At 45.0% G+C, this 27,265-nt stretch overlaps 1 protein-coding gene across 2 annotated transcripts in view; it reads right to left on the bottom strand.

Moving 5' to 3' along the window:
- PTH2R (parathyroid hormone 2 receptor) overlaps positions 1-27,265 on the bottom strand; it is a 2,104,896-nt gene that overhangs the window by 522,054 nt on the left and 1,555,577 nt on the right. For both annotated transcript variants that reach the window (XM_073558211.1, XM_073558212.1), the window contains one exon: positions 23,951-24,089. In XM_073558211.1, the coding sequence (XP_073414312.1) occupies positions 23,951-24,089 (139 nt within the window). The remainder of the gene's footprint in view (positions 1-23,950; positions 24,090-27,265) is intronic.

The following is a 27,265-nucleotide window of genomic DNA, read 5'->3' as shown; positions in this document are numbered from 1 at the left end:
AGGCAAAGTGTTTGCTTTCCGGGGGCAGTATGATTGCAAAGCTGAACCTTAAAGGAATATCCAAAAGGGCACCACCAGGAGTGGAGCCTGCGGCTTAATTGGACTCCACCCGGGAAACCACAACCATGCCACCTCAAGAAAAGATGCACACATTGAAAGTTTTGTCGATTCTGTGTATGGTGTGGTATGTCCATTTGTAGTTGTGCTACGAGACTCCGGCAAGCCCCAGCGGTACGCGTCAAGCTTACTAGAGGGATACGCAAGGCTCTGGCACGCGAGATAGAGCAATAACAGGTCTATCATGGCCTTACATGTCCGGGTCTGCATGCGTGCTACACTGAAAGGACCAGCTTTTGTCGCTTACAGGCACAGATAACCCGCTGAACACCGTTACTGATGTTGATTTGTGATTCCAATTATTCCCCACAAACGATGATTTCCCAGTAAGTGCAGGTCAACCGCAATTCCTGAATTAGGCCTAACCGGCATTCCTGAAAAAATGCAAAAAATTACGTGTCCAAACCACAGGTGCTGTAGCTTGCTTAACAGTTCGGCAGCCATTCTCAGGCCCAGTATGGATTCGAAAAGATTCTAGAAAGTTGATATAGGGTACAGTTTCACCGGATAACACGTATATGTGTAGCATAGTTTACACATTAAAAACCTATGTCTATATATCAGGAGGCAGACTCAGACGGTCTCAGGCCCAGTATGGATTAGACGTGATTGGACAAAGGTGAGAAAGGGTACCGTTTCACTGGATAACAGGTATGTATACCATATTTTACACATTAAAAACCTATGTCTATAGATCAGGAGGCAGGCTCAGACGGTCTCAGGCCCAGTATGGATTAGACGTGATTGAACAAAGGTGACAAAGGTTACCATATCACTGGATAACAGGTATGTATAGCATAGTTTACACATTAAAAATATATGTCTATAGATCAGGAGGCAGACTGAGATGTTCTCAGGTCCAGTATGGATTTGACCAGATTGTACAAAGTTGAGAAAGGGTACATTATCACTGGATGGCAGGTATATATAGCATAGTTTAAACATTTAAAATCTCTGTGTTTTCAGTATGGATTAGACAACAATCTAAAAAGTTGAAAAAAGGAAATGTATTTGAAACATACACCAGTATTCACTTTTGGTGGTATTTTTTAATCTTCATATATATTTCTGTCTCAGTAAGACAGTCCAGACTCTCCGCAATAGGAAATAAGATGCATACAATTACTGACATAAAGTCTAGTGATTGCACAAATCTAGGAATTACTATTCACGGGAAAAACTTCCATCACAATTCTCAGAGGCGATGCTGACCCTCAATTAATTAGTGTGTGGAGACAGCAAAAACCTTTCTTTGTGGGGAGGAGGCAACCCAGTTTGGGAGGTTTACAAAATGGCATATGTTGATGTGGGACATTCACCTGCTGCTAAAGGTGAAATTGGTCAAGTCCCAGGAAGAGGGGGACCAAAGAAAGCCATTTTTCTGGCAACCTATGTGTCATCAGGGTAAGGTGTGACAAAATCCTTGGAAACCCATGCATGGTTCATTTTAATGAAGGTTAGATCATCCACATTTTGGGTCGAGAAATGGGTCCTTTTTTCTGTCCGGATTGATCCAGCAGCACTGAAGACTCTTTCCGATAGCACACTTGCAGCTGGGCAAGCGAGCTCCTGTAAGGCACATTGTGCCAATTCAGGCCAGGTGTCCAGTTTAGCGGCCCAATAGTCAAATGGGAATGACCTGTGAAGAAGAACATCGATATGGGACGAGAAGTAGTTTGTAACCATAGTTGACAAGTGCTGTCTCCTGTCACTTTCAATCGATGCAGTATTACCAGTCGTGTGAGCGGGACTTGAAAAATCAGTCCACAACATGGTCATGAAACCCCTGTCTCCAATGCCACTTATGATGTGTGCACTACCAACACCTCTTCCAAGTTGCCCCTGGCCCCTATGGCTCGTGTGAGAACCATCAACGCTGCTGTGTGCTAGGAATGCCTCAACCAACTGGTTTACCAGAGTTGCTTGTTTGTTAGCCAATATTAGGTCAAGGTTCTCCTGTGGCATGATGTTTTGGAATTTGCCTTTATAGCGTGGATCCAGGATGCTGGCCAACCAGTAGTCATCATCGTTCATCATTTTGGCAATGCGGGGGTCCCTTTTTAGGATCTGCAAGGCATAATCTGACATGTGGGCCAATGTTCCCGGTGTCAATGATGCACTGCGAGTGCTGGGTGGAGGAGTACTTTCTGGCAAATCCACATCTCTCCAGTCACGCACAAACCCTGTACCAGACCTTGCCACGCCAACATTTTCTCTTGCCCCACTAGAAGCATCCTCCTCCCCTAAGTAATCATCCTCATCATCATCCTCCTTCTCCTCTTCCTCTTCTTCCTCCACCTCATCCAGGAGGAGTTCCGGGAGCAGACAATGGCTGACTGTCATCAAGGCTTCCCTCCTCCTCTTCCTCATAATCCTCGGCTGCAGATGCCTGCTCCTTAATGTGCGTCAAAGTTTGCATGAGCAGATGCATAAGTGGGATGCTCATGCTTATGATAGTGTCGTCTGCGCTTACCAGCCGTGTGCATTCCTCAAAACACTGAAGGACTTTACAGAGGTCTTTCAGCTTCGACCACTGCACACCTGTCAACTCCATGTCTGCCCTCAAAGTGCCTGCCTGTGTATCCTCCCACAAATGCATTATGGCCTGCCTCTATTGGCACAGCCGCTCAACCATGTGCAGGGTGGAGTTCCACCTTGTTGCAACGTCGATAATTAGGCTGTGCTTGGGAAGGTGGAGCAATCGCTGCAGCTTCTGCATACGACTGGAGTGAACCGGCGACCGGCGTATGTGCGAGCACAGTCTCCGGACCTTCTGGAGCAGGCCTGTTAAGTCCGGATAATTACTGAGGAAGCACTGCACCACCAGGTTCCAAGGTGTGAGCCAAGCAAGGTATGTGGCTGAGTTTTGAAAGGGTTATGGCTGCCACAAAATTCCGGCCGTTATCACTAACTACCTTGCCTGCCTCAAGATGTAGATTGCCGAGCCATGACTCAGTTTGTCTCTGAAAGTAGTCGGCCAGTACCTCCGCGGTGTGTTTGTCGCCCAAACACATCATCTTAAACACAGCCTGCTGATGCTTTCCACTGGCTGATCGATAGGGGGACACTTCGTGTGCAACACTGGCAGCTGCAGATGGAGTGCTCGTGCGACTGTGTTCTGTGGATGAGCTTTCGCTTCTGGAGGTGGAGGAGGAGGGTCGAACGCCTACAGCCAACTGTTTCCTATACTGTGGGCTAGGCAGCACTCTCCCACCACCGCTGTCCCCTGTGGACCCTGCATCCACCACATTAACCCAGTGCGCAGTGATGGACACGTAACGGCCCTGGCCATGCCTTCTGGACCATGAATCAGTTGTGAAGTGCACCTTTCCACTCACTGATTGCTTGAGTGCATGTACAATGCGGTCTTTCACATGAAGGTGGAGGGCTGGGATGGCTTTGCGAGAAAAGAAGTGGCGACTGGGTAGGTCATAGCGCTATACTGCGCAGGCCATGAGTTCGCGGAAAGCTGCGCTTTCCACCAACAGATAGGGCATCATCTCTAACGAGATTAGTTTGGCAATGTTCAAACCCAGTGTACGCGGATGAGAGGATAAGTACTTTCTTGTACTATTCATAGTCTCTGGTAGGGTGAGCTGGACTTGAGAGCTGCGTACGGTCGAACTAGCTGTGGACATGGCGGACTGAGAGAGGGTTGATGATGGTGATGGAGTTGGTGTTCTTTCTGATGGCCTAGATTCAGTCTTTCATTGCAATAACAGTGTGATTCCCTGACTGATTTGCCCTTGCGACGACAACTCAACATTTGCTACTGGTGGTGTGCTAACCGGTGGGCTTACAGTGGGGGAAACAATGTAATGTTGCTGACTACCTTCTTTGGGAGCAGTTGCACATGTGGTACGTGAGGTTTGGTAGTCCGTCCCCGCTTGCAAGTGCATGGTGGTTAAATGTCTTAGCATGCAACTGGTATTCAAATTTCTCAGACTTTTCCCTCGGCTAAAGGTCTTTGCGCACTTCTTACAGATAACCTTTGCCTGATCATTAGGATTTTGTTCAAAAAAGTGCCACACTGCACTCTTCCTACTATGGAAGACATTTTGAGGCCTTGCACGCTGTGCTATTTTGACCATCTGGCCAAGCTGTCCTGCAACTCTTTTGGTTTTTGTAACCTGTTTTTGGACTGCTCTGGGCCTGCCAGATAACAGCTGTTGTGATGTCGATGCCCGCTGCGGATGCTCCTCCTCCTCTTCTGAGCTATTGGCAGAGGCACCCTCTTCCCCCAATGGATGCCAATCTGGGTCAACAACTGGGTCATCCATCACCTCCTCTTCAATGTCATGTGCACCTTCCTCTGTGTCACCGTGTATGGTGGTATAGTGTGCGGGAAGGGGCACCTGAGTTTCATCAGGGTCAGATTCTGCCTCAGTACACTGCGAGGACAATGTAGTGCTCTGAGTGAATGTACCAGCAGAATCATCTATCAGTGGCTGTGCATCAGTGTACTCCATAATGAAAACTGAAAGAAAAAGAGCGCAATAGGGTCTTACCCGAGAAAATGAGAAAGTAAAACAATAAGTTATACTCACCCTGTGTAGGAGAGTATTAAGCATAAAGGAACAAAGTCAGCTTGCTGCACATCCAAATGACCACGCCGTGGCCATAAATCATCAGATTCAAAGAAGGAATTTTTATGGATTAGCCGTGCGCTGCCAGACCATCACTCCTCACAAGTTGTGTGCTTTAAAACATTTATTTCCCAACGTGTTTCAAAGTTAAAAACTTCTTCCTCAGGGGATGACATGTACAGACAGGTATAGACATTGCCGGTTTTATATACACACAGTTCAAAAAATTGGCGCCAAGGGTCACATGTTGCGAGAGAGACAGAAGTCAAAGTTCATCAGTGTTGCAATGTCAAAGGTAATTAAAAGCTTATTACTTCAAACGAAATTAATTCTTATAATATATTTCCAGGTAAAAAGAAAGAAAAAAAGAGGAAAAAAGAAACGAAAAAAACGAAAAAAGGGGAAAGAAGAAGGAAAAAAGAAAAAAGAAAAAAGGAAGAGGACTTGAACAGAACCAGAATAACGGAGTCAGAAGAGAGAAATGGCCAGTGCATAGACCACTACTCTAGTGAACAGATTACGTATTGAAAGGAAAAAAACGAAGGGAAGGGAGAGAAGGAAAAGGGAATGAAAAACTTTGTATGAAATATATAAATATTAATAGAAGTATAAAAAGTATGTGAAATTAATGGATTTAAAAACTGTAGTAAAAACGAAAAACGGTAGTAAATTTCGTTTTTACTACAGTTTTTAAATCCATTAATTTCACATACTTTTTATACTTCTATTAATATTTATATATTTCATACAAAGTTTTTCATTCCCTTTTCCTTCTCTCCCTTCCCTTCGTTTTTTTCCTTTCAATACGTTATCTGTTCACTAGAGTAGTGGTCTATGCACTGGCCATTTCTCTCTTCTGACTCCGTTTTTCTGGTTCTGTTCAAGTCCTCTTCCTTTTTTCTTTTTTCTTTTTTCCTTCTTCTTTCCCCTTTTTTTCGTTTTTTTCTTCCTCTTTTTTTCTTTCTTTTTACCTGGAAATATATTATAAGAATTAATTTCGTTTGAAGTAATAAGCTTTTAATTACCTTTGACATTGCAACACTGATGAACTTTGACTTCTGTCTCTCTCGCAACATGTGACCCTTGGCGCCAATTTTTGAACTGTGTGTATATAAAACCGGCAATGTCTATACCTGTCTGTACATGTCATCCCCTGAGGAAGAAGTTTTTAACTTTGAAACGCGTTGGGAAATAAATGTTTTAAAGCACACAACTTGTGAGGAGTGATGGTCTGGCAGCGCACGGCTAATCCATAAAAATTCCTTCTTTGAATCTCAGTGTACTCCATGTCAGATTCATCTTGGCCTGGGTAATTCACCATTTCACTTGATAACCCAGGTATGGTATGTGAAAACAGCTCCATGGAGTAATCTGTAGTGTGGCCTGCCGCATCCTTCAATTTTGGTTGGGGTGAAGGACTAAAGGAAAGGTGTGGTTCATGACCATGAGCCTCCAATGACGACTCAGTGCTTTTATTTTTTAAAACTTCAGAAGAGGAGGCGATAGAGCTGGAGGCTGAGTCAGCAATGTAAGCCAAAACTTGTTCTTGAAGCTCTGGCTTTAAAAGCGGTTTACCTACTTCCAGAAACGGGAGCCTTCGAGGCCTTGTGGAGCCAGACGATGACGCAGGCTCAACACCTCCTGCATTAGGTGCTATTTTGCTTTTGCCACTACCAGCAGATCCACCACCAACACCATCATTACCAACTGCCAACCACCGCCCACTTCCACCTACTCTTCCACCACACTTCCTCATTTTTGGGGAAAATGTACCCAAAAAAACACCAACTATATGGTACTGTAAAACAAGGTACAAGGTGTATATAGTAGTGGGGAGAATTTGAATCTCTCTAGACTTTAGGACACAGTTGGATTCTGTCAGGCCCTGTTTATATTACACCGCAATGTGACAGGCAGATTCTGGATGGTGTAAGAAAGGTGTGTAGAGGACTGGGGAGAATTGAAATCTCTCTAGACTTCAGGACACAGTTGGATTCTGTCAGGCCCTGTTTATATTACACCGGAATGGGACAGGTAGATTCTGGATGGTGTAAGAAAGGTGTATAGAGGACTGGGGAGAATTTGAATCTCTCTAGACTTCAGGACACAGTTGGATTCTGTCAGGCCCTGTTTATATTACACCGCAATGTGACAGGCAGATTCTGGATGGTGTAAGAAAGGTGTATAGAGGACTGGGGAGAATTGGATTCTCTCTAGACTTCAGGACACAGTTGGATTCTGTCAGGCCCTGTTTATATTACACCGCAATGTGACAGGCAGATTCTGGATGGTGTAAGAAAAGTGTATAGAGGACTGGGGAGAATTGGAATCTCTCTAGACTTCAGGACACAGTTGGATTCTGTCAGGCCCTGTTTATATTACACCGCAATGTGACAGGCAGATTCTGGATAGTGTAAGAAAGGTGTATAGAGGACTGGGGAGAATTGAAATCTCTCTAGACTTCAGGACACAGTTGGATTCTCTCAGGCCCTGTTTATATTACACCGCAATGTGACAGGCAGATTCTGGATGGTGTAAGAAAGGTGTATATAGTCGTGGGGAGAATTTGAATCTCTCTAGACTTAAGGACACAGTTGGATTCTGTCAGGCCCTGTTTATATTACACCGCAATGTGACAGGCAGATTCTGGATGGTGTAAGAAAGGTGTATAGAGGACTGGGGAGAATTTGAATCTCTCTAGACTTCAGGACACAGTTGGGTTCTGTCAGGCCCTGTTTAAAGTACATTACACCGCAATGTGACAGGCAGATTCTGGATGGTGTAAGAAAGGTGTATGTAGTAGTGGGGAGAATTTGAATCTCTCTAGACTTCAGGACACAGTTGGATTCTGACAGGCCCTGTGTATATTACACCGCAATGTGACAGGCAGAAATTGCCTAGTGTATGACTAACTACAAGGTGTATATAGAATTGGGCAGAATTGGAATCTCCCTAGTGTGTAGGTCTGTAAGAACCGTCAAACTCCTCGGCTTTTCCTTACAGAGTCACACACTTAGATAGCTTCAATTTGGCCGTGATAACAGCCGTTGCACGGTACTGTGAGAGAAGCGAACACGTACACCGTTGTACGGTGTATGTAAAATTGTCAAGCTCCATGTTTTTGTATACGGACTGACACACACTGTCTCTAGTTTTGAATGTAATCAAACAGCAAATATACTAAACTGTTTGAAAAACAGACAAAACTATAAGGTGTAGGTCTGTAAGAACGGACAAACTCCTCGGCTTTTCCTTACAGAGTCACACACTTAGCTTCAATTTAGCCGTGATAGCAGCCATTACACGGTACTGTGAGAGGAGCGTGCACGTACACCGCTGTACGGTGTATGTAAAGTTGTCAAGCTCTGTGTGTTTGTATACGGACTGACACACGCTGTCTCTCTCTAGTTTTGAATGTAATCAAACAGCAAATATACTAAACTGTTTGAAAAACAGACAAAACTATAAGGTGTAGGTCTGTAAGAACGGACAAACTGCTCGGCTTTTCCTTAGAGTCACACACTTAGATAGCTTCAATTTGGCCGTGATAACAACCGTTACACGGTACTGTGTGAGGAGCGTACACCGCTGTACGGTGTGTGAAAAAATGAACTCTCAGTATCTCACCAGGACTAAACAATAAAATTTGGATTGCTTTTAAAATAGCAGTTTGAACACCAGTGTGCACACAGCAATGCAGCTAGCCTTAAAAGGCAGGCTAATCACCACCAGCGCTGCTCCACAAAAGCAAAAATCTTCACCTTTCACTGCACAGTAACTACAGTGAAAAGCGCTATCAGTAGAAGCAGTTTTCTTTTCTTTTTGCCTTCCTAACGCTCTCCCTACAGAATCAGCAGCAGCAGCAGCTCTCCCTATTCTGAGATCAGCATGAGTAACATGGCGGTCGGCATGCACGCCCTTTTATACACCCTGTGACGCCCCACAAAGCAAGCCAATCACTTGCATGCCCTTCTCCAAGATGGTGGTGACTGCTGCCTACGTCATCACGTTGCCCACAGTGTCCGTTCTTCCTGTTTGGCTGAAAAAGGGTGCTAAAGCATCTTTTGAAATGCGACTTTGGCGCTAAAGTCGCCGACCTCGTGGCCGACCTCAAGCTAAGGTCGGGTTTCGTTTCATGAAACCGACTTTGGCGAAAGTCGGCGACTTTTGAATTTTTTCGACCTATTTCACTCAACTCTAGTCACCAAGCTTCCGGAGTATAACAGCGCCATTACTGCGCGACCATTCACCTTCACGGGACACGCTTGTGGCCCCTCATTAGGTGGCGAGTTCATACTGCAAGCTGGATATGCATAGTATGAACTATGGCGTTCCATGCTGCAGTCCATCTGCTTGGTGGTCTGGGGACAACGGGCAGCTATATGTCCTGACCCATGACACTTCCAGCAAATCAGATCACCCGTGGGGACCTTGGGCACCACCTCCCCCGCCCCTTTGACCTTGGACACCCCACCCCTTTTAAGGACTCCACCCCCTGCTGGAACCCCCAATACAGAATGGGCTGCTTCCCCAAGGAGCCTTCCATACCCTGGTATCTCTCGACCAGTCTGACCAGTTCATTGGCATTCTGGGGATCACCCTGGGCAACCCAAATCTGTAGGGGTCTTGGCAGGGAAAGCACAAACTGATGCATCACCACTTGCTCTACCATCTGTGCAGGGGAAGACGACTCTGGCTGCAGCCATTTCTGGACCAGGTGCAACAGGTCGAACATTTGGGAGTGCGGCGGTTTGTCCCGGTGATAGGCCCAGCGGTGAACTCCCTGTGCCCTGATAGTCATTGTCACCCCCAAACGTGCGAGAATCTCTGCTTTAGGTTTGGGACACTCCTTGGCGTCTTGTACAGTCAAGTCATAGTATGCCTTCTGGGATTCCCCCGTCAGGAATGGGGCAAGTACCTCTGCCCACTGCTCTGGCTGAAGTTTTTCCCTCTCAGCCACCCTCTCAAATACCATCAGGAAGGCCTCAACATCATCTTCAGGGGTCATTTTCTGTAATGCGTGTCTTACCGCCTTCCCGACATGGGTGGCATCAGCCAAACCAGGGGTTGGGGCGCTCATCCTGCCCTCCTGGATGGCGGTTGCCAGAAGCTGCATCTGCTGCCGTTGCTCCTGCTGGCTCTGCTGGAACTGTCTGATCTCCAACAACAACATCTTGCTAAACCATTCTCCCTCGAGGATCTCCAGGCCGCCCTGTCAGGGTGTCCAAAAGGGAAGGCTCCTGGGCCACACAGGCTCCTGGCCTATAATTATAAATCCTTTCCCTCAATCCTACTACCACATCTTCTCAACATGTGAAGTTCAATGCTGAAAATGAAAGGCGAAAAAGTTCTGTGACAGTTGCTGGAGGCAATGATCTCTCTTATATATAAAGAAGGCAAAGATCCGGAGCAGTGCGGTAGTTATAGACCAATATCATTGCTCAATACGGACCTAAAATTGTATGCGAGAATGCTTGCCAACAGAGTTGCGGACCTACTACCCCTAATTAGTTCCAAAAAACAATCTTGAGTTGTTAGAGGGAGAGAGGGGAGGGATAACACCTATAAAATTCTGCACCTAATGCAGTACGCAAAAACTCGGAAATCACCACTAGTACTCTTGGGCATGGACGCTGAAAAAGCCTTTGACAGGGTGGACTGGACTTTTCTTGAGGAGACAATGGCAAAATTTCACTTCGTGGGGTATCCTTGATGATGAGGAAGGTGAGAGATCAGCCTAAAACTACACAGGGGGAACTTTCTAATGATCTCAAGGCAGCTGGGACCACAGTCATCAAGAAAAACATTGGTAACACATTACGCTGTAAAGGTTTAAAATCCTGCAGTGCCCGCAAGGTCCCTCTGCTCAAGAAGGTATAAATGCCAGCCCATCTGAACTTTGCCAATGAACACCTGGGTGATTCTTTGAGTGATTGGTAGAAGGTGATGTGGTCAATTGAGACAAAAATTGAGCTCTTTGGCATTAACTCAAATCGCCGTTTTTGGAGGAAGAGAGATGCTGCCTATGACCCAAAGGACACAGTCCCCACTGTCAAGCATGGAGGTGAAAACATTATATTTTGGGGGTGTTTCTCTGCTAAGGGCACAGGACTACTTCACCCCATCAATGGGGGAATGAATGGAGCCGTGTACCATAAAATCCTGAGTGATAACCTCCTTCCCTGCGCCAGTACATTAAAAATGAGTCGTGGCTGGGTCTTCCAGCAAGACAATGACCCAAAACATGCTGCCAAGGCAACAAAGGAGTGGTTCAAAAAGAAGCACATTAAGGTCATGGAGTGGCCTAGCCAGTCTCCAGACCTTAATCCCATAGAAAACTTATGGAGGGAGTTGAAGCTCTGAGTTGCCAAGCGACATCCTCAAAATCTTAATGATTTAGAGATGATCTTCAAAGAAGAGTGGACAAAAATTCCTCGTGACATGTGCACAAACCTGAACATCAACCACAAAAAACGTCTAACTGCTGTGCTTGCTGACAAGGGTTTTGCCACCAAGTGTTAAGTCTTGTTTGCCAGAGGGATCAAATACTTAGTTCTCACTACAAAATGCAAATTTATATAATTTATACAATGTGATTTTCTGGATGTTAATTTTAAAATTAACCTACCCTTAAAATTATAGACTGTTCATGTCTTTGTCAGTGGGCAAACTCACAAATTCAGCAAGGGATGAAATACTTATTTCCCCCACCATAGGTGTGGACCTTTCTAAAGCAATACATGAGTGTACAAACAGGATATTTATGGCATACAATAATTGAAGCTGCTTAATATTAACCCCTTCCTGACATCAGACGTACTATCCCGTCCATGGGACCCGGGCCCCTATGCCTATGGACGGGATAGTACGTCTCAGCGATAAGCGGTGCCCACGTGGTGAGCGCCGCTGATCGTGGCCGGGTGTCAGCTAATTATCACAGCTGACACCCGGCACAATGTGTCAGGGGCGGTCACGGACCGCCCCCGACACGTTAACCCCTTGCACACTGCGATCAAACATGATCGCGGTGTACCGGGGGTTAAAGGGAAGCATCGGCAGGGAGGGGGCTCCCTCCGTGCTTCCCTGAGCCCCCCACAGCAGCATAATGTGCAGCTCGAATTCAAGATGGCGACGGGGGCCTTCGGGGACCTGCAGGGAGCCGGCTTCCTCAGTGCCTGCAAAGCGCAGCATGAGGAAGTCTGCAGCAGTGCCTGTGATGTGACAGATCAGCGATCTGTCACAGTACAGTGATGTCCCACCTGGGACTATGTAATAAAGTTAAAAAAAAAAGTGTTAAAATAATTTAAAAAAAATCGCCAAATAAATTAGAAAAAAAAAAAATATTCCCCCAATAAATCATTTTTTTGGAAATAATAATAAAAAAACAATAAAAGTACACATATTAGGTATCGCCGCGTCCGAAATGACCTGCCCTATAAAATTTTCCCGTTAGTTAACCCCTTTAGCGAACCCCTTAAAAAATAAAAATAAAAAACGAAGCAAAAAATAATGATTTATTATCATACTGCCAAACAAAAAGTGCAATAACGCACGATCAAAAAGACGCATATAAATATCCATGGTACCGCTGAAAACGTCATCTTGTCCCGCAAAAAAACGAGCTGCCATACAGCATGATCAGCGAAAAAATAAAAAAGTTTTAGCTCACAGAATAAAGTGATCCAAAAATAATTATTTTTTTATATAAAATAGTTTTCATTGCATAAAACTGACAAAACATAAAAACCGACCTAAATGAGGTATCACTGTAACCGTACTGACCCGAAGAATAAAACCGCTTTATCAATTTTACCTCACGTGGAACGGTGTAAACACACACCCCCAAAAGAAATTCATGAAATTCTGCATCCCAAAAATCGGAATAAAAAGCGATCAAAAAATGTCACATGCCCGAAAATGGTACCAATAAAAACGTCAACTCGTCCCGCAAAAAATAAGACCACACATGACTCGGTGGGTCAAAATAAGTAAAAATTATAGCTCTCAATATGTGGTGATGCAAAAACTATTTTTACAATAAAAAGCTTCTTTTAGTGTATGACAGCTGCCAAATATAAAAACCGCCATAAATAGTAAATCAAACCCCCCGTTATGACCCCCTTAGTAAGGGAAAAATAATAAAATTAATAGAAAATGTATTTGTTTCCATTTTCCCATTGGGGTTAGGGCTAGGGTTAGGGCCAGGGCTAGGGTTAGGGTTAGGGCTATGGTTAGGGCTAGGGTTAGGGCTAGGGTTAGGGCTAGGGCTGAGATTAGGGTTAGGGGTGTGTTGGCGTTAGGGTTGGAGTTAGAATTGGGGGTTTCGACTGTTTGGGCACATCAGCTGCTCTCCAAATGCAACATGGCGTCTGATCTCAATTCCAGCCAATTCTGAGTTGAAAAAGTCAAATGGTGCTCCTTCCCTTCCAAGCTCCGCTATGCGCCCAAACAGTGTTTTACCCCCACATATGGGGTATCAGCCTACTCAGGACAAATTGAAAAACAACTTTTGGGGTCCAATTTCTCCTGTTACCCTTAGTAAAATAAAAAATTGGGGGCAAAAATATAATTTTTGTGATAAAAAATTGTCAGAGACACCGCACTACACTTGCTCATAGAGCCAGTGTGCGTGTCCTGAGTACAGAAGCAGTGCTAAGAGTTACCTGGGGAGCAGGGCAGCAGAGGTGTCAATGCGTGCTACAAGCTAATAGTGTTAGGGTCCAGTCAGCGCTGGAAAGTAAAGAGGCACGGGACCTGCGGACACTGAAAATGAACAAGCTTGCACGGGACCTATGGTCATGTGACTGCAAGGGGGCGTGGCTTAGCATCCTGCTTTCAGATATGACAGTACAACTCAGAGTCAGGCAAAACGGAGGTCACAACAGTATGGGCAAACGGAGTACAGGAGGGACAAACAGACGGGAGGTCAGACAAAGCCAAAGGTCATACACAGGATCACAGTACAGTACCAGGGATGAGAAAGAGCGGATAATCAGGGCCAAGCAGAGATCAAAACCAAACAGACATAGGAGGTACCAGGCAGAATCCAAAGCGATATCCAGGGAACAGACCGAGTCATACACAGAGAATCAAGTAACCAGAACACAGCACTAACACACTCAGGGGTCACCACACAATGCCAAGGGCAAGAGTATAACTGACAGGGATGGGAGCGTCCTGAAGCTATAAGAAGCCTCCCCAGAACCAGGGAGAGGCCACAATCATAGCCCCAGGTGTGCAGGTAAGCCTGCATCAGGATCACAACCTTTAACCCCAGAAATGCCAGTCATCAGCACTGGTTCCAAACATTAACCCCACGTGTGCGAGTCAAACCCGCACTGAGATCATGACAAAAATGACTTTTTTATTTTCACGCCCTGGGCGTTATAAACTTCTGTGAAGCACTTGGGGGTTCAAAGTGCTCACCACACATCTAGATAAGTTCCGTGGGGGGTCTAGTTTCCAAAATGGGGTCACTTGTGGGGAGTTTCAATAGTTTAGGTACATCAGGGGCTCTCCAAATGCACTTGACACCCGCAGACCATTCCATCAAAGTCTACATTCCAAAACGTCACTACTTCCCTTCCGAGCCCCGACGTGTGCCCATACAATAGTTTTCTCCCACATATGGGGTATCAGTGTACTCAGGACAAATTGGTCAACAACTGTTGGGGTCCAATTTCTCCTGTTACCCTTGGGAAAATAAAAAAATTGGGGACTAATTGATCATGTTTGTGGAAAAAATACAATTTTTTTATTTTCATGCCCGGGCATTATAAACTTCTGTGAAGCCCTTGGGGGTTCAAAGTGCTCACCACACATCTAGATAAGTTCTTTAGGGGGCCTAGTTTCCAAAATGGGGTCATTTGTGGGGGGTTTCCACTGTTTAGGTACATGACACCCGCAGAGCATTCCATCAAAGTCTGCATTCCAAAACGTCACTCCTTCCCTTCTGAGCGCCGACGTGTGCCCATACAGTAGTTTTCTCCCACATTTGGGGTGTCAGCGTACTCAGGACAAATTGGACAACAACTTTTGGGGTTCAGTTTCTCCTGTTACCCTTGGGAAAAAAATTGGGGACTAATTGATCATGCTTGTGGAAAAAATACGATTTTTTTATTTTCACGCCCGGGCGTTATAAACTTCTGTGAAGCACTGGAGGGGTCAAAGTGTTCACCACACAACTAGATAAGTTCCTTGGGGGGTCTAGTTTCCAAAATGGTGTCATTTGACGGGGTTTCCACTGTTTTGGTACATCAGGGGCTTTGCAAACGCGACATGGTGTCAGATCTCAATTCCAGCCAAAACCGGCAAATGGCGCTGCTTCCCTTCCGAGCTCTGCCATATGCCCAAATAGTGGTTTACCCCCACATGTGGGGTATCAGCGTACTCAGGACAAATTGCACAATAACTTTTAGGGTCCTGTTACCCTTGTGAAAATAAAATTTGGGAGTGAAAAGATCATTTTTTTGGAAAAAATATGATTTTTTAATTGTATGGCTGTATGTTATAAACTTCTGTGAAGCCCTTGGGGGTTCAAAGTTCTCACCACACATCTAGATAAGTTCCTTGGTGGATCAAGTTTCCAAAATGGGGTCATTTGTGGGGGGTTTCCACTGTTTTGGTACATCAGGGGTTTTCCAATCGCGACATGGTGTCCGATCTCAATTCCAGCCAAAAACGTCAAATGGCGCTGCTTCCCTTCCGAGCTCTGCCATGCGCCCAAATAGTGGTTTACCCCCACATGTGGGGTATCAGCATACTCAGGACAAATTGCACAATAACTTTTACGGTCCTGTTACCCTTGGGAAAATAAAAATTGGGGGTGAAAAGATCATTTTTTTGGAAAAAATATGATTTTTTAATTGTACCGCTGTACGTTATAAACTTCTGTGAAGCCCTTGTGAGTTCAAAGTTCTCACCACATATCTAGATAAGTTCCTTGGGGGGTCTAGTTTCCAAAGTGGGGTCACTTGTGGGGGGTTTCCACTGTTAAGGTACATCAGGGGCTCTCCAAACTTGACATGGCGTCCGATCTGAATTCCAGCCAATTTTGCATTGAAAAAGTCAAACGGCGCTCCGTCCCTTCTGAGCTCTGTCATGCGCCGAAACAGTGGTTCCCCCCCACATATCAGGTATCAGCATACTCAGGACAAATTGCACAATAACTTTTGCAGTCCAATTTCTCCTGTTACCCTTGGTAAAATAAAAAAAATTGAACCTGAAGTTTTTTTTTGTGAAAAAAAGTTAGATGTTCATTTTTTTTAAATATTCAAAAAATTACTGTGACGCACCTAAAGGGTTAATAAGCTTCTTTAATGTGGTTTTGAGCACCTTAAGGGGTGCAGTTTTTAGAATGGTGTCACTTTTGGGGATTTTCTATCATATAGACCCCTCAAAGTGGCTTCAAATGTGATGTGGTCTGTAAAAATGAAATGGTATTGCAAAAATGAGAAATCGCTGGTCAATTTTTAACCCTTATAACTTCCTAACAAAAAAAAATTTTGGTTCCAAAATTGTGCTGATGTAAAGTAAACATGTGGGAAATGTTACTTATCAAGATTTTTGTGTGCCGTATCTCTGTGATTTAAGGACATAAAAATTCAAAGTTGGAAAATTGCAAAATTTTCAAAATTTTCGCCAAATTTCCATTTTTTTCACAAATAAACGCAAGTTATTTGAATGAAATTTTACCACTAACATGAAGTACAATATGTCACAAGAAAACAGTGTCAGAATCACCGGGATCCATGGAAGCGTTTCAGAGTTATTACCTCATAAAGGGACAGTGGTCAGAATTGCAAAAATTGGCCGGGTCATGAACGTGCAAACCACCCTTGGGGGTGAAGGGGTTAATTATACAGTATATAAAAGAGTATCACAACTCATATGCAAGTGACATACATAAAGTGCATAGATAGTCTATATGGACACAAGTGTATTAAAGTGCAGTGCAGTGACATACATGTAAACAGGACTATACAGTAGAAAATCAAGTATTAATTAGCAATTTACACACAGCTGTATATTATAAATCATTTTCATGGCTCACCGCATTCTATACAAACACATGCGCGCCAATACCGGCATCCTGCTTGGTACAATGCGCATGACCACAAAGAAAAAAGATCAGATCATATTGATGAAACTGAGCTTCTCACGCTCACTTCTGGCAACAGGGGAGACAAATAGTACATTAAATCAAAGGATAATCTTCAAGTGAAGAACAATGGATAAAAATAAACGCGGTCCAATAGCACAGATTTCAGGAAGTCCTTAAACTGCAGCTCCTGCTACGAACTCAATGGTGCCGACAACGGCCGACGCTGTGTCCTTATTAACGGGGTCCAGCAAGCAAACAATACCCCTTCTTCTGGTAACAGTGTTAGGTCTCCGGTACCTTCCACGGTGCCTAGTCCATATATTGTAGATGCCCACAAGGTTACGGGCCACGGTACTGTCTAAGCCCGATGTGACACTTGCACAACTCTCCTCACAGTCTCAGTCAAGTGAGCCCACAGTGGCTGATGGTAGCACAGGTCACGGTCTTGTACAAGGCCAATGTGGCTCGGCAGGTGTTTACTAGCCCAGTCGGGGTGCAAGTGTCTGTCCTGTCCCTGGTAGTAATCACGGACACAGTATGTTTTGCATTTTGCTTTTTGGTAGTCACCAACACACCCTGCATGTTCCTCTCCCCCCTAGTCCCCGCTGCTGGTGACGGGGAATGGCAGATGCTGGCCTGCACAATGCTGGTGCTCCCCGGACGGAGCACTTCTATCCCTGTCTGCAGGCTCTGCACTCTCTCTGCAGCAGTCCCTGTCTCAGGATTGCTGCTGGACATGCTTGGCTCCACTCTGTATGTACGGCTCTGGTCTCTGTGCACGGCTCTGCAGGCAATGGGGGCCCTCTCTATGTGGCCTGTCCTAGCGTCGGTACTCCATGCAAGGCACAGAGGAAACAGATTGCGCCGCTCACTGCACTCCTCCATACGGCCTTGGATTAGCTCCAAACTCCTGTCCTTCGCACGCTTTTCCTTTTTATATGCCAGCTGCTGCGCGTGCTTTCTACCTGTCTCTCCCTGCCTCTTTGGGTTAGAAGGAAGGTCCGTCTCTCTCAGGCTTCCCTCAGGCTGAAGGGGAAGGTCTGCCTTTTAAAAGCTGCCCCCCAGGAAAAGAAGATGCAGCCCTTTTAGTTTTGGATCCGGCATGCCGGTACCCGCGGTTCGGTCCACCTCCCTACATTCCACCCCCTCTCTTTTAACTCGCCATTCCACGAGTGAGGACTCTTTATATTCCATTATGCTCTTCTGAGGGCCGACAGATGTCCACAATTTCTGCATCTGCTCCTGCCTTTCCCATGTCACATTTTGAAAGTATAGCTCATTGATAGGGTCTCTCCAAACTTCAGGTTCAGTGGTAAGGAATCCTCCAGGTCCCATGAACCAGCAATCTCTCAGGCCTGTTCCTCTTCTGGGTCAACATATGACAGCTCGAGAGATTCTCCATCCTCATCTTCGACGACTGCAGGAGAAAATTCTTTGGACAAACTGCTTTGTGACATTGGGCTTTTCAGCTGCATTCATCTTCTCCATCTTCTTTTTAGGTTTGCTGCCAGCAGACATTTGAGCAGATGATTTGTCCTTTTCTTTATCATCAGCGGAAACCTTAGGAACTTCCTTCTCCGGCTCCTCAATTTGGGGATATGGACGGGCAATTCTTTTCCAACGCTCCCCTTCTCTTTGACAGGCGCTTTCCCTTCAGAACTGTAATCTGTTGAATTAAGACCATGTAGGTCAGTCCCTACTTCATTTGCGCTGGGTACTGCGGGCATCACTTCCCATTGCTTTTCAGCCACATTTTCTGCCTCACCCTGCTGCTTCATCACTTCCAACCGGTCAAGATCTCCGGGGCTGTCAGTCGGCGAACTTTCCACTTCAGAGAGCGAAGCCAGCGGTTCTTTTCCTTCACAAACGGGAAACGTGGGAGTGGGTGTTTCAGGGACATTTGGCCCTTTCTCTTCTTCGGGCTGAGTCTCACAGACAGAACCTTCGGATCCAAGTTGGAGCTCCACCAGACTCGCCTCCACCCGCCTGACCAATGCAGATATCTCACTGTGGACAGCCGACACCTTCTCCATCTCTACTCGGCGTCCTTCGTTGTGGCTTTGTCTGGTTCTGGGTGTGGTTTTTCTCTTTTCACCGTAACATTTCTCCCAGGGACGACATTCTCTCCTATTGACAGACCCTTTGGAGGGATGAGCGAACATTCCCCGTTGTATGTCTTGGGTAGGGCAACTTCTAGACAGTTGTCCCATTCTTCCACACGTCCAACACCCTCATCTGCGTCTGTCTAGTGGGCACTTTGGTCTGGATCATCGACCTCGGCGGGAAGCATATCTTACTGGCGTCTGCCTTCACTCCATGAACTGGGAGAAATTCTAGGAACAACTACTGGCTTACATCTGATGCTTCACACCTCTCCCCTAACTTCATTTAGGTTTTGCTGTGAGTCACCTTGGGGTATGGCCCAGGACTCCAAGACAGCCATAAGAGCCTCCTCCAGCTTTTCAACTTTTTCCCATACCTTCTGTATTCCCTGCCATAATTCGCAGGTTCACGTTGGCTCTTGCTCGTTTGGGCTGGGTACTATGCAACACCGGACCATCCCTATCAAGGCTGCAACCCCCTGCTCCTGCTCGCCTATGAGCACCTCTGCTCCAATTTCTGCAAAAGTCATGCACAGGTTAGCTCGCAGGCATTCACGCAACGCCCGCCCAAGCAGCACATCTCTCAGACCTGTTACCAACTGGTATTGCAGCACTATGTCAGGGGGTCCTATGCCGTCTTTCTTAAGAATTGCAGTGTGTAACTCCTGTAGCACGTTCATGTACTGAGTCACAGTCTCCCCCTCTCTTTGAATATGCCTAAATAAGTGCGTGCATAATTCCCCTAGGTCCATAGGGTCTCCATGTGTCTCTTCAAGTATTTGCAGTACTTTGTTAAAGGTAAAGGTGTTTCGCTAATGGGGAGGTAGTAGCATGAAGGAATCCCTGGCCTCTCCATCTAGAGCAGGGCAACCTCCGCTGCTAACACAGGAGTCATGGGGTACATTCTATTCATTCCCCTGACCTGCTCAGTCCAGTTTGATAACAAAACGTTGCTCCCTGTAAACTTGGGGAGATTACTCAAAATTGTGCCCAGTAGTATACTGGCCCTTTGAGCTCCCCCAACAGCTTGGTCTGCCATCCCTGCGCCTGTAGACTGCATCCTGCCAACTATGCCAAGTGTAAGGTAGTAAGCAGGAATGCGGGATGCAGTGACGGTACACAGGCAGAACAAAGGTTAACAGGTTTATTTCCAGGGGACTACTCCATGCAGGAAGGGAAAGGGTTAAACAGCATGAATGGAAAAGGATTTAGGGAGACAAAGGGCTATATAGGGGAGACAAACAGTACATTAAATCAAAGGATATTCTTAAGGAGAAGAAAAATGGTTCAAAATAATGGCGGTACAATAGCACAAATGTCAGAAAGTCCTTAAACCGCAGCTCCTGCTGCAAACTCAATGGCACTGGCGGTTTACTTATTAATGGGGTCCAGCAAGCAAACAATACCCCTTCTTCTGGTAACAGAACAGTGGTCGGTCTCCGATACCTTCCACTGCCCCTAGTCCATATATTGTAGATGCTCACAAGATTATGGGCCACGGTACTGTCTAAGTCCGATATGACTCTTGCACAACTCTTATCACAGTCTCAGTCAAGTGAGCCCATAGTGGCTGATGGTAGCACAGGTCACGATCTTGCACGAGCCCAACGTGGCCCGGCGGGTGTTTACACGCTCAGTCAGGGTGCAAGTGTCTGTCCTGTCCCCGGTCACTCTTGTCACTCTTAAGGGGCATGTGTATAGTACTCACGGACACAGTACATTCCGCATCTTGCTTTCTGGCAGTCATTGACACACCCTGCATGTTCCTCTCCCCTCTGGTCCCCGCTGCTGGTGACGGGGAATGGCGTATGCTGGCCTGCAGAATGCTGGTGCACCCTGGACGGACCAACTCTTTTCTTGTCTGCAGGACATGTAACGGGGGCCCTGGTGCCAGCTGTGATGAGGGGCTTTAACTCTTCAGCACCCGGATGCTCCGCTGCTGCAACTTTAGAGTGTTCTTTTGCATTGGTGCGGTATGTGTGTATTTCTTCACCCACCTGTGGGACCAGAGCCTGGTGAGGATACAGTGTCCCATGGGACTGTGAACACACACAAATGTCCTCAGAAGTCTTGCACGTTCTCTATAAGGCTTTAATTGGAACAAGTTCAATCAACATAGTTACAGTCCATCCGTTCTCATAAGACATAAACATGATATCTCGTGCACAGTTGCTGGTCTGGCCCTGCCACTTCTTGTCCTGCACGTTCTCCGAACCCAAGGCCTGTGGAATTCTCCTGTTAGCAGTCACTGGACGCTCCCCATCTATGTTTCCCATCTTCAACAAAGAATCAGACTGCAGCTTGCTGTCTCAATTGGACCTTAGGTCCCTGACAGTTCCAGAGAGTGTCCTTCAGATGCTAACCCGAGACTCTCTTACTGGCCTCTCCCCAAGAGTGCTCTCCAGAAGCCAAACTTTCTTCAGACCACAACTGTCCTACTTCTTGACTGTTCTCTCACTCCAACTGTAACTCTTGTTCTGCTTTGATCGCTCCACACACACAGTCTGACTAAGTTTCAAAAATAATTCTGTCTCCTCTGGGTAACTCCTCCCACCAACTATCCCATTGGTACAGCTAAATAACTATTTCTATTTTGGCTAAAACCAGCTAACTATTGCTATCCAATCTAGCATCTAATCTCCCTATATCTATGGGCAACAACTTACATTCTAACTTTACAGTGCCCTCTAGTGTCCTAATCACTACATAACTATGCTGTCCCTACATTACTTTAGCATTACAATAACACATATTACATATGCATACACAGCAAGAAAGAGGAAAAACACAACACATCTAGGACTCCCTTTCAGGCATACAAGGCTCTGCACTCTCTGCAGCAGTCCCCGTCTTTGCATTGCTGCTGGACACGCTTGACTCCACTCTGTATGTATGGCTCTGCTCTGTGTGTGCGCGGCTCTGCAGGCAACGGGGGTCTCTCTATGTGGCCCATTGCAGCGCCGGTACTCTATGCAGGAAGCAGAGCGTGCCACTCACTGCGCTCCTCCGTGCTGCCTTGGATTAGCACCAAACTCCTGTCCTTCGCGCGCTTTTCCTTTTTATATGCCGGCTGCTGCGCGCAATTTCTACCTGTCTTTCCCTGCCTCTCTGGGTTAGCTGGAAGGTCCCTCTCTCTCAAGCTTCCCTCAGGCTGCAGGGGAAGGTCTGCCTCCTCGAAGCTGCCCCTCGGGAACAGAGGATGCAGCCGTTTTAGTTTCGGAAACAGCATGTAGGTACCCACGGTCCGGTCCACCTCCCTACAGCATTCTGCTGACCAAAAGAGGTTATACTCTACAGGAGAGAGAGAGAACCATGCTGACCATAAGAGCTTACATACATTAGGAGAGTGAGAACCTCACTGACCATAATAGCTTATACTCTGCAGTAGAGAGAGAATTCTGCTGATCATAAGAGCTTACACTCTACAGGAGAGGAAGAGATAGGACCATGCTGACCATAAGAACTTACACACCTTAGGAGAAAGAGATAGAGAGCCCCATTAACCATATGAGTTTACACTCTATAGAAAAGAGAGCAAGAGAGAGAAAGGACCCTGCTAATGTAGCGTCCCTGAGGGTTCAGTCACCACAGAGGTTCTGCACCTCCTCCTGCAGTGAAGTATCTCACTACCCAGGTAAGCTGGGGATACCTGACCATACTCCAACACCTGCATCCAGCACGGAAACCTTAGAACAGCAGGGCACCCTCTATGACCCCTGCTTGGTTCATGAAGGGTGCTGGGAGGTGGGTGGATTTTAGTTTGCACTAGAGAAGGGGGAAGACTGATAGGAAGTCAGGATCAGTTCCCCACAGGGGGAAGCAGTGAGAGGACATGTAAGCAGCAGCCTTCTGTGAGCTGGAGCTGCTGGGAATGCTAATGGTTCTACAGCAGAAACCGGAGGAATAGAAGTTGTGACCACTTTATTCCCACCCAAGACTCGACGACACAGTAGCAACATGTGTGAAACGGGACATGATTGTAAGAAGTCCCCGAAGTAGGTTACAGCTGCCTGTCATGTGAGTGGAGTTCTAAGTAACAACAAGAAAGAGGAATTTGAGTGTAATTCATAACTGCAAGTACTTCAGATTAGCACTAGTAAGGAGACGTCCAGTAAAGGCACATACAGAAGGGAGTGCTGGAAAGGTGTACTCCTATTACCTGGGAGTTGGCTAAGCCACTCACCTGGAGGACACCACACTGAAGCGGGCACCTGTGTATGCCAGAAATGTGAGTAAAGCTTTGGAACTGCATTCAACTCTGTCTCTGCCTTCTTCCTGTGTCAACCTTTCAGCACTGCTACATCCCTTTGCCTAAACACTACACCATCTACTTCAACATCTACTACAGCTGCCCTGGGACTACAGCTCTGCCTGTGGAGAGCTATTACACTTCTGCTACATCCCACCATCTGTCCCAGAGGAAATGCACTGCAACGCTGGTCCTCTTCTGACGAGATACCACAGGTGGCATCACGAACTTATCAACACATAAGCTTTATTCAGCATCAATCCTCTTATTTTACATGGACACTCAGGGCCATGGAACAGGTCACTACCACCGCAACACTTCCTCTTTAAGACACCGGCCCGGTACCGAGTAAACCCCAGAGCCCTGGGGCTGATCCACTAACCATAAGATCATACACTCTACAATAATGAAGACTCAGTGACTCTGAAGATGAAAAATGACTATGCCATACAACTATACTCCAGTGGTAATCTCTGAACTGTGATGCCCCAGGTAATGATCCCTCTATTTTAGGTATGATAATCTGTAAGATGTCTTAGCGGCAGGGGATTATGGGGATGTCTGCGTGGCAATGCTTGAAATTAGCCTGCTCTCAGATTCTTCAGCAGTGTGGGAAAAGATGCTGTGCAAGTTTTTATTTTTCATTTTTGCAAACTGCAAACTGAATTTTAAGATGTTCAAATTCATGTGAAACCATGAAATTCAACTCAAACTCCTTCATGGCTTCATCCACTCATCTCTAATCACAACAATTGATAAATAAAATTGAGACAAATATTAGTAGCTTATGTACCTGAAATGAGTTGAAGAACAGTTCAAAATGCATTCGAATTTCCCAGGCTAAACCAGTAAATGTGTGCGGTAAACACACAAATACAATGTAATGGACGCCAAAAACCAGAATGAGAACCAGCGTGGATTTTGCCAATTTCCTAAGAAAAACAGACACAATATCATAGGACATGGATTAAATAAGTAGAATAATAAAAAGGTTACATACATTCAATGGGTATGAATTTTATGATTTAGAGATGTGTCACACTGAACAGTATATACACAAATCAGGCTGTCCAGTTGATCATCTGAACTCTTCTTCTGTGAAGCCTTGCTGTTGTGATGGATGCAGCATGTGACTTAACATCATCTTTTTGACATATAAATAAACATTTTTCGGATGGAAACATATGTATGCTGTAAAATCTCAATATAATGCTCAACAGTGATAGACCCATTCAAGATGTGCAAGACTCTCATACCATAGGAGCCAATTCAACTTTAAGCCCTCAGAGATGCAGGCTATGAATATGTCTGCTTATAGCTTAAGTCCACAGTACACAACGTCTGTGATTTCCATGAAGAATTTCAAATTTGAAGTCATCTGTCCATAGAACATTTTTCCATTTTTGCTTAAGTCCAGCTTTGGCAGCATTTCTATATTATGATGATATACAGGTGATTCTCACAAAATTAGAATATAATCAAAAAGTTAATTTATTTAAGTTCTTCAATGCAAAAAGTGAAACTCATATATTATATAGGGTCATTACAACAGAGTGATCTATTTCAAGTGTTTATTTCTGTTAATGATGATTATGGCTTACAGCCAATGAAAACCCCAAATCCCTTATCTTAGTATATTAGAATACTTTATAATACCAGCTTGAAAAATGATTTTAAAAACCGAAATGTTGACCTACTGAAATGTATGATCAGTAAATGCACTCAATACTTGGTCGGGGTTCCTTTTGCATCAATTGCTGCATCAATGCGGCGTTACATGGAGACAATCAGCGTGTGGCACTGCTGAGGTGTTATGGGAGCGCAGGTTGCTTTGATAGCAGCCTTCAACTCATCTGCATTGTTTGGTCTGGTGTCTCTCATCTTCCTCTTGACAATACCCCATACATTTTCTATGGGGTTGAGGTCAGGCGAGTTTGCTGGCCAAACAAGCACAGTGATACTGCTGTTTTTAAACCAGATATTGGTACTTTTGCCAGAGTGAACAGGTGCCAAGTGCTAGTGGAGAATTAAATTTCCATCTCCTAAAAGCTTGTCAGCAGAGGGAAGCATGAAGTACTCTAAAATTTCCTGGTAGATGTCTGCACTGACTTTAGTCTTGATAAAACACAGTGGACCTACACCAGCAGATTACATGGCTCCACAAACAATCACTGATTGTGGAACCTTCACATTAGACCTCAAGCTGCTTGGATTGTGTGTCTCTCCACTCTTCCTCCAGATTCTGGGATCTTGAATTCCAAATAAAATGCAAAATTTACTTTCATCTGAAAACAACACCTTGGACCACTGAGCAACGGTCCAGTTCTTTTTCTCCTTGGCCAAATTACTACGCTTCTGGCATCTACTGGTGTTATGGAAATATATATGTATATGTATTTCATCTAGATCTCACATGCCTGCTATAGACTATATGCTATATACTCTTATATACTCATATGCACACAGATACATATTCACAGCTTGAACTTTGTAACCAGTTATTGGAAATGACCTGCTACCCCCCATCAGCCAGTCTGGGGAGCTGACGTTATCTCATGATAGCATTGTCTTGTGACATTTGCCCCAGACATACAGAAGAGGAAGTTAGGCCAGATGGTCCAAGCCAATATTGGAGTCTTGCTGACATTGTAAGACAAGGGACAGTAGATCATATGATGTCTAAGTCACCTCAGGTAGGACACCCATATATGTTCATGTATTTAAACTGACCAATTAGATAAGAAGTTCAGTCTTTATGTTAATAAGTAGCCACTCCTTTGTACGAACTGATAAAACCAAGTATATTCAATAAACTTCCAGAGTTCTGCTGGAAAGGATTGCTGCTAACTAGGCTTGGTGTCTTTCCTTCCTTGAGCGCTCAATGAGACTCTGTCTAATTAGGACAGGCCGCAGCACACACAGAGATGTATATCTATATCAATCAAAAATCCATAACACTGGTCATGAGTGGCTTGGCGTGAGAATGCGACACTTGTAGCCCATGTCCTGGATACATCTGTGTGTGGCAGATCTTGAAGCAATGATTCCAGCAGCAGTCCACTCCTTGTGAATCTCCCCCAAATTTTAGAATGGCCTTGTCTTAACAATCCTTTCAAGGCTAAAGTTATCCCTGTTGCTTGGGCACCTTTTTCTACCACACTATTTCTTTCCATTCAACTTTCCATTAAGATGCTTGGATACAGCACTCTGTGAACAGCCAGCTTCTTTAGCAATGACTTTTTGTGGAGTACCTTCCTTGTGGAGTGTGCTATTGGTTGCCTTCTGGACATCTGTCAAGTCAGCAGTCTTCCCCATGATTGTGCAGCCCACTGAAACAGACTAATGGACCTTTTTATAAATGCTTATGAAGCCTTGGCAGGTGTTTTTTGTTGATTATTCTAATTTACTGAGATCATGACTTTTGGGTTTTCATTGGCTGTAAGCCATAATCATCAACATTAACAGAAATAAATGCTTGAAATAGATCATTCTGTCTGTAATGACTCTATATAATATATGAGTTTCACTTTTTGTATTGAAGAACTGAAATTAATTAACTTTTTGATGATATTCTAATTTTGTGAGAAGCACCTGTAAGGCTTCTTTGCCTAATATAGCTTTAACTTTCATTTGTGTACTGAAAAGTGAAAACTTTGTTCAGACACTGAATTATGACTGTTTATTTTTCAGGGTCGCCTTATAGCCCATAGATCACATCCAATTTTGATTGTCGGCCTTGTTCCTTATATACAGTTGTGTGAAAAATTGTTTGCCCCCTTACTGATTTCCTATTCTTTTGCATGTTTGTCATACTTACATTTTTCATATCACCAAACAAATTAAAATATTAGACAATTTTTAAAAGAAGGTCTTTATTATTAAGGGAAAAAAGCCAAATCTACTGTGCTCTGTGTGAAAAAGTGATTGCCCCCTAAACCTAATAACGGGTTTGGATACCCTTATCAGCAACAACTGTAATCACGCATTTGCAATAAATGGCAATGAGTCTTTTACAATCCTCTGAAGGAATTTTCGTCCACTCATCTTCGCACAATTATTGTAATTCAGCTACATTGGAGGGTTTCAGAGCATGAACAGCCTTTTCAAG

The sequence above is a fragment of the Dendrobates tinctorius genome, unplaced genomic scaffold (genome assembly GCF_039654945.1).
Source record: "Dendrobates tinctorius isolate UK_male_01 unplaced genomic scaffold, ASM3965494v1 ptg000254l, whole genome shotgun sequence".
Classification (NCBI taxonomy): Eukaryota; Metazoa; Chordata; class Amphibia; order Anura; family Dendrobatidae; genus Dendrobates; species Dendrobates tinctorius.
Note: the sequence above shows the minus strand (reverse complement) of the source record. Positions and strands in the feature narration are given on the sequence as shown.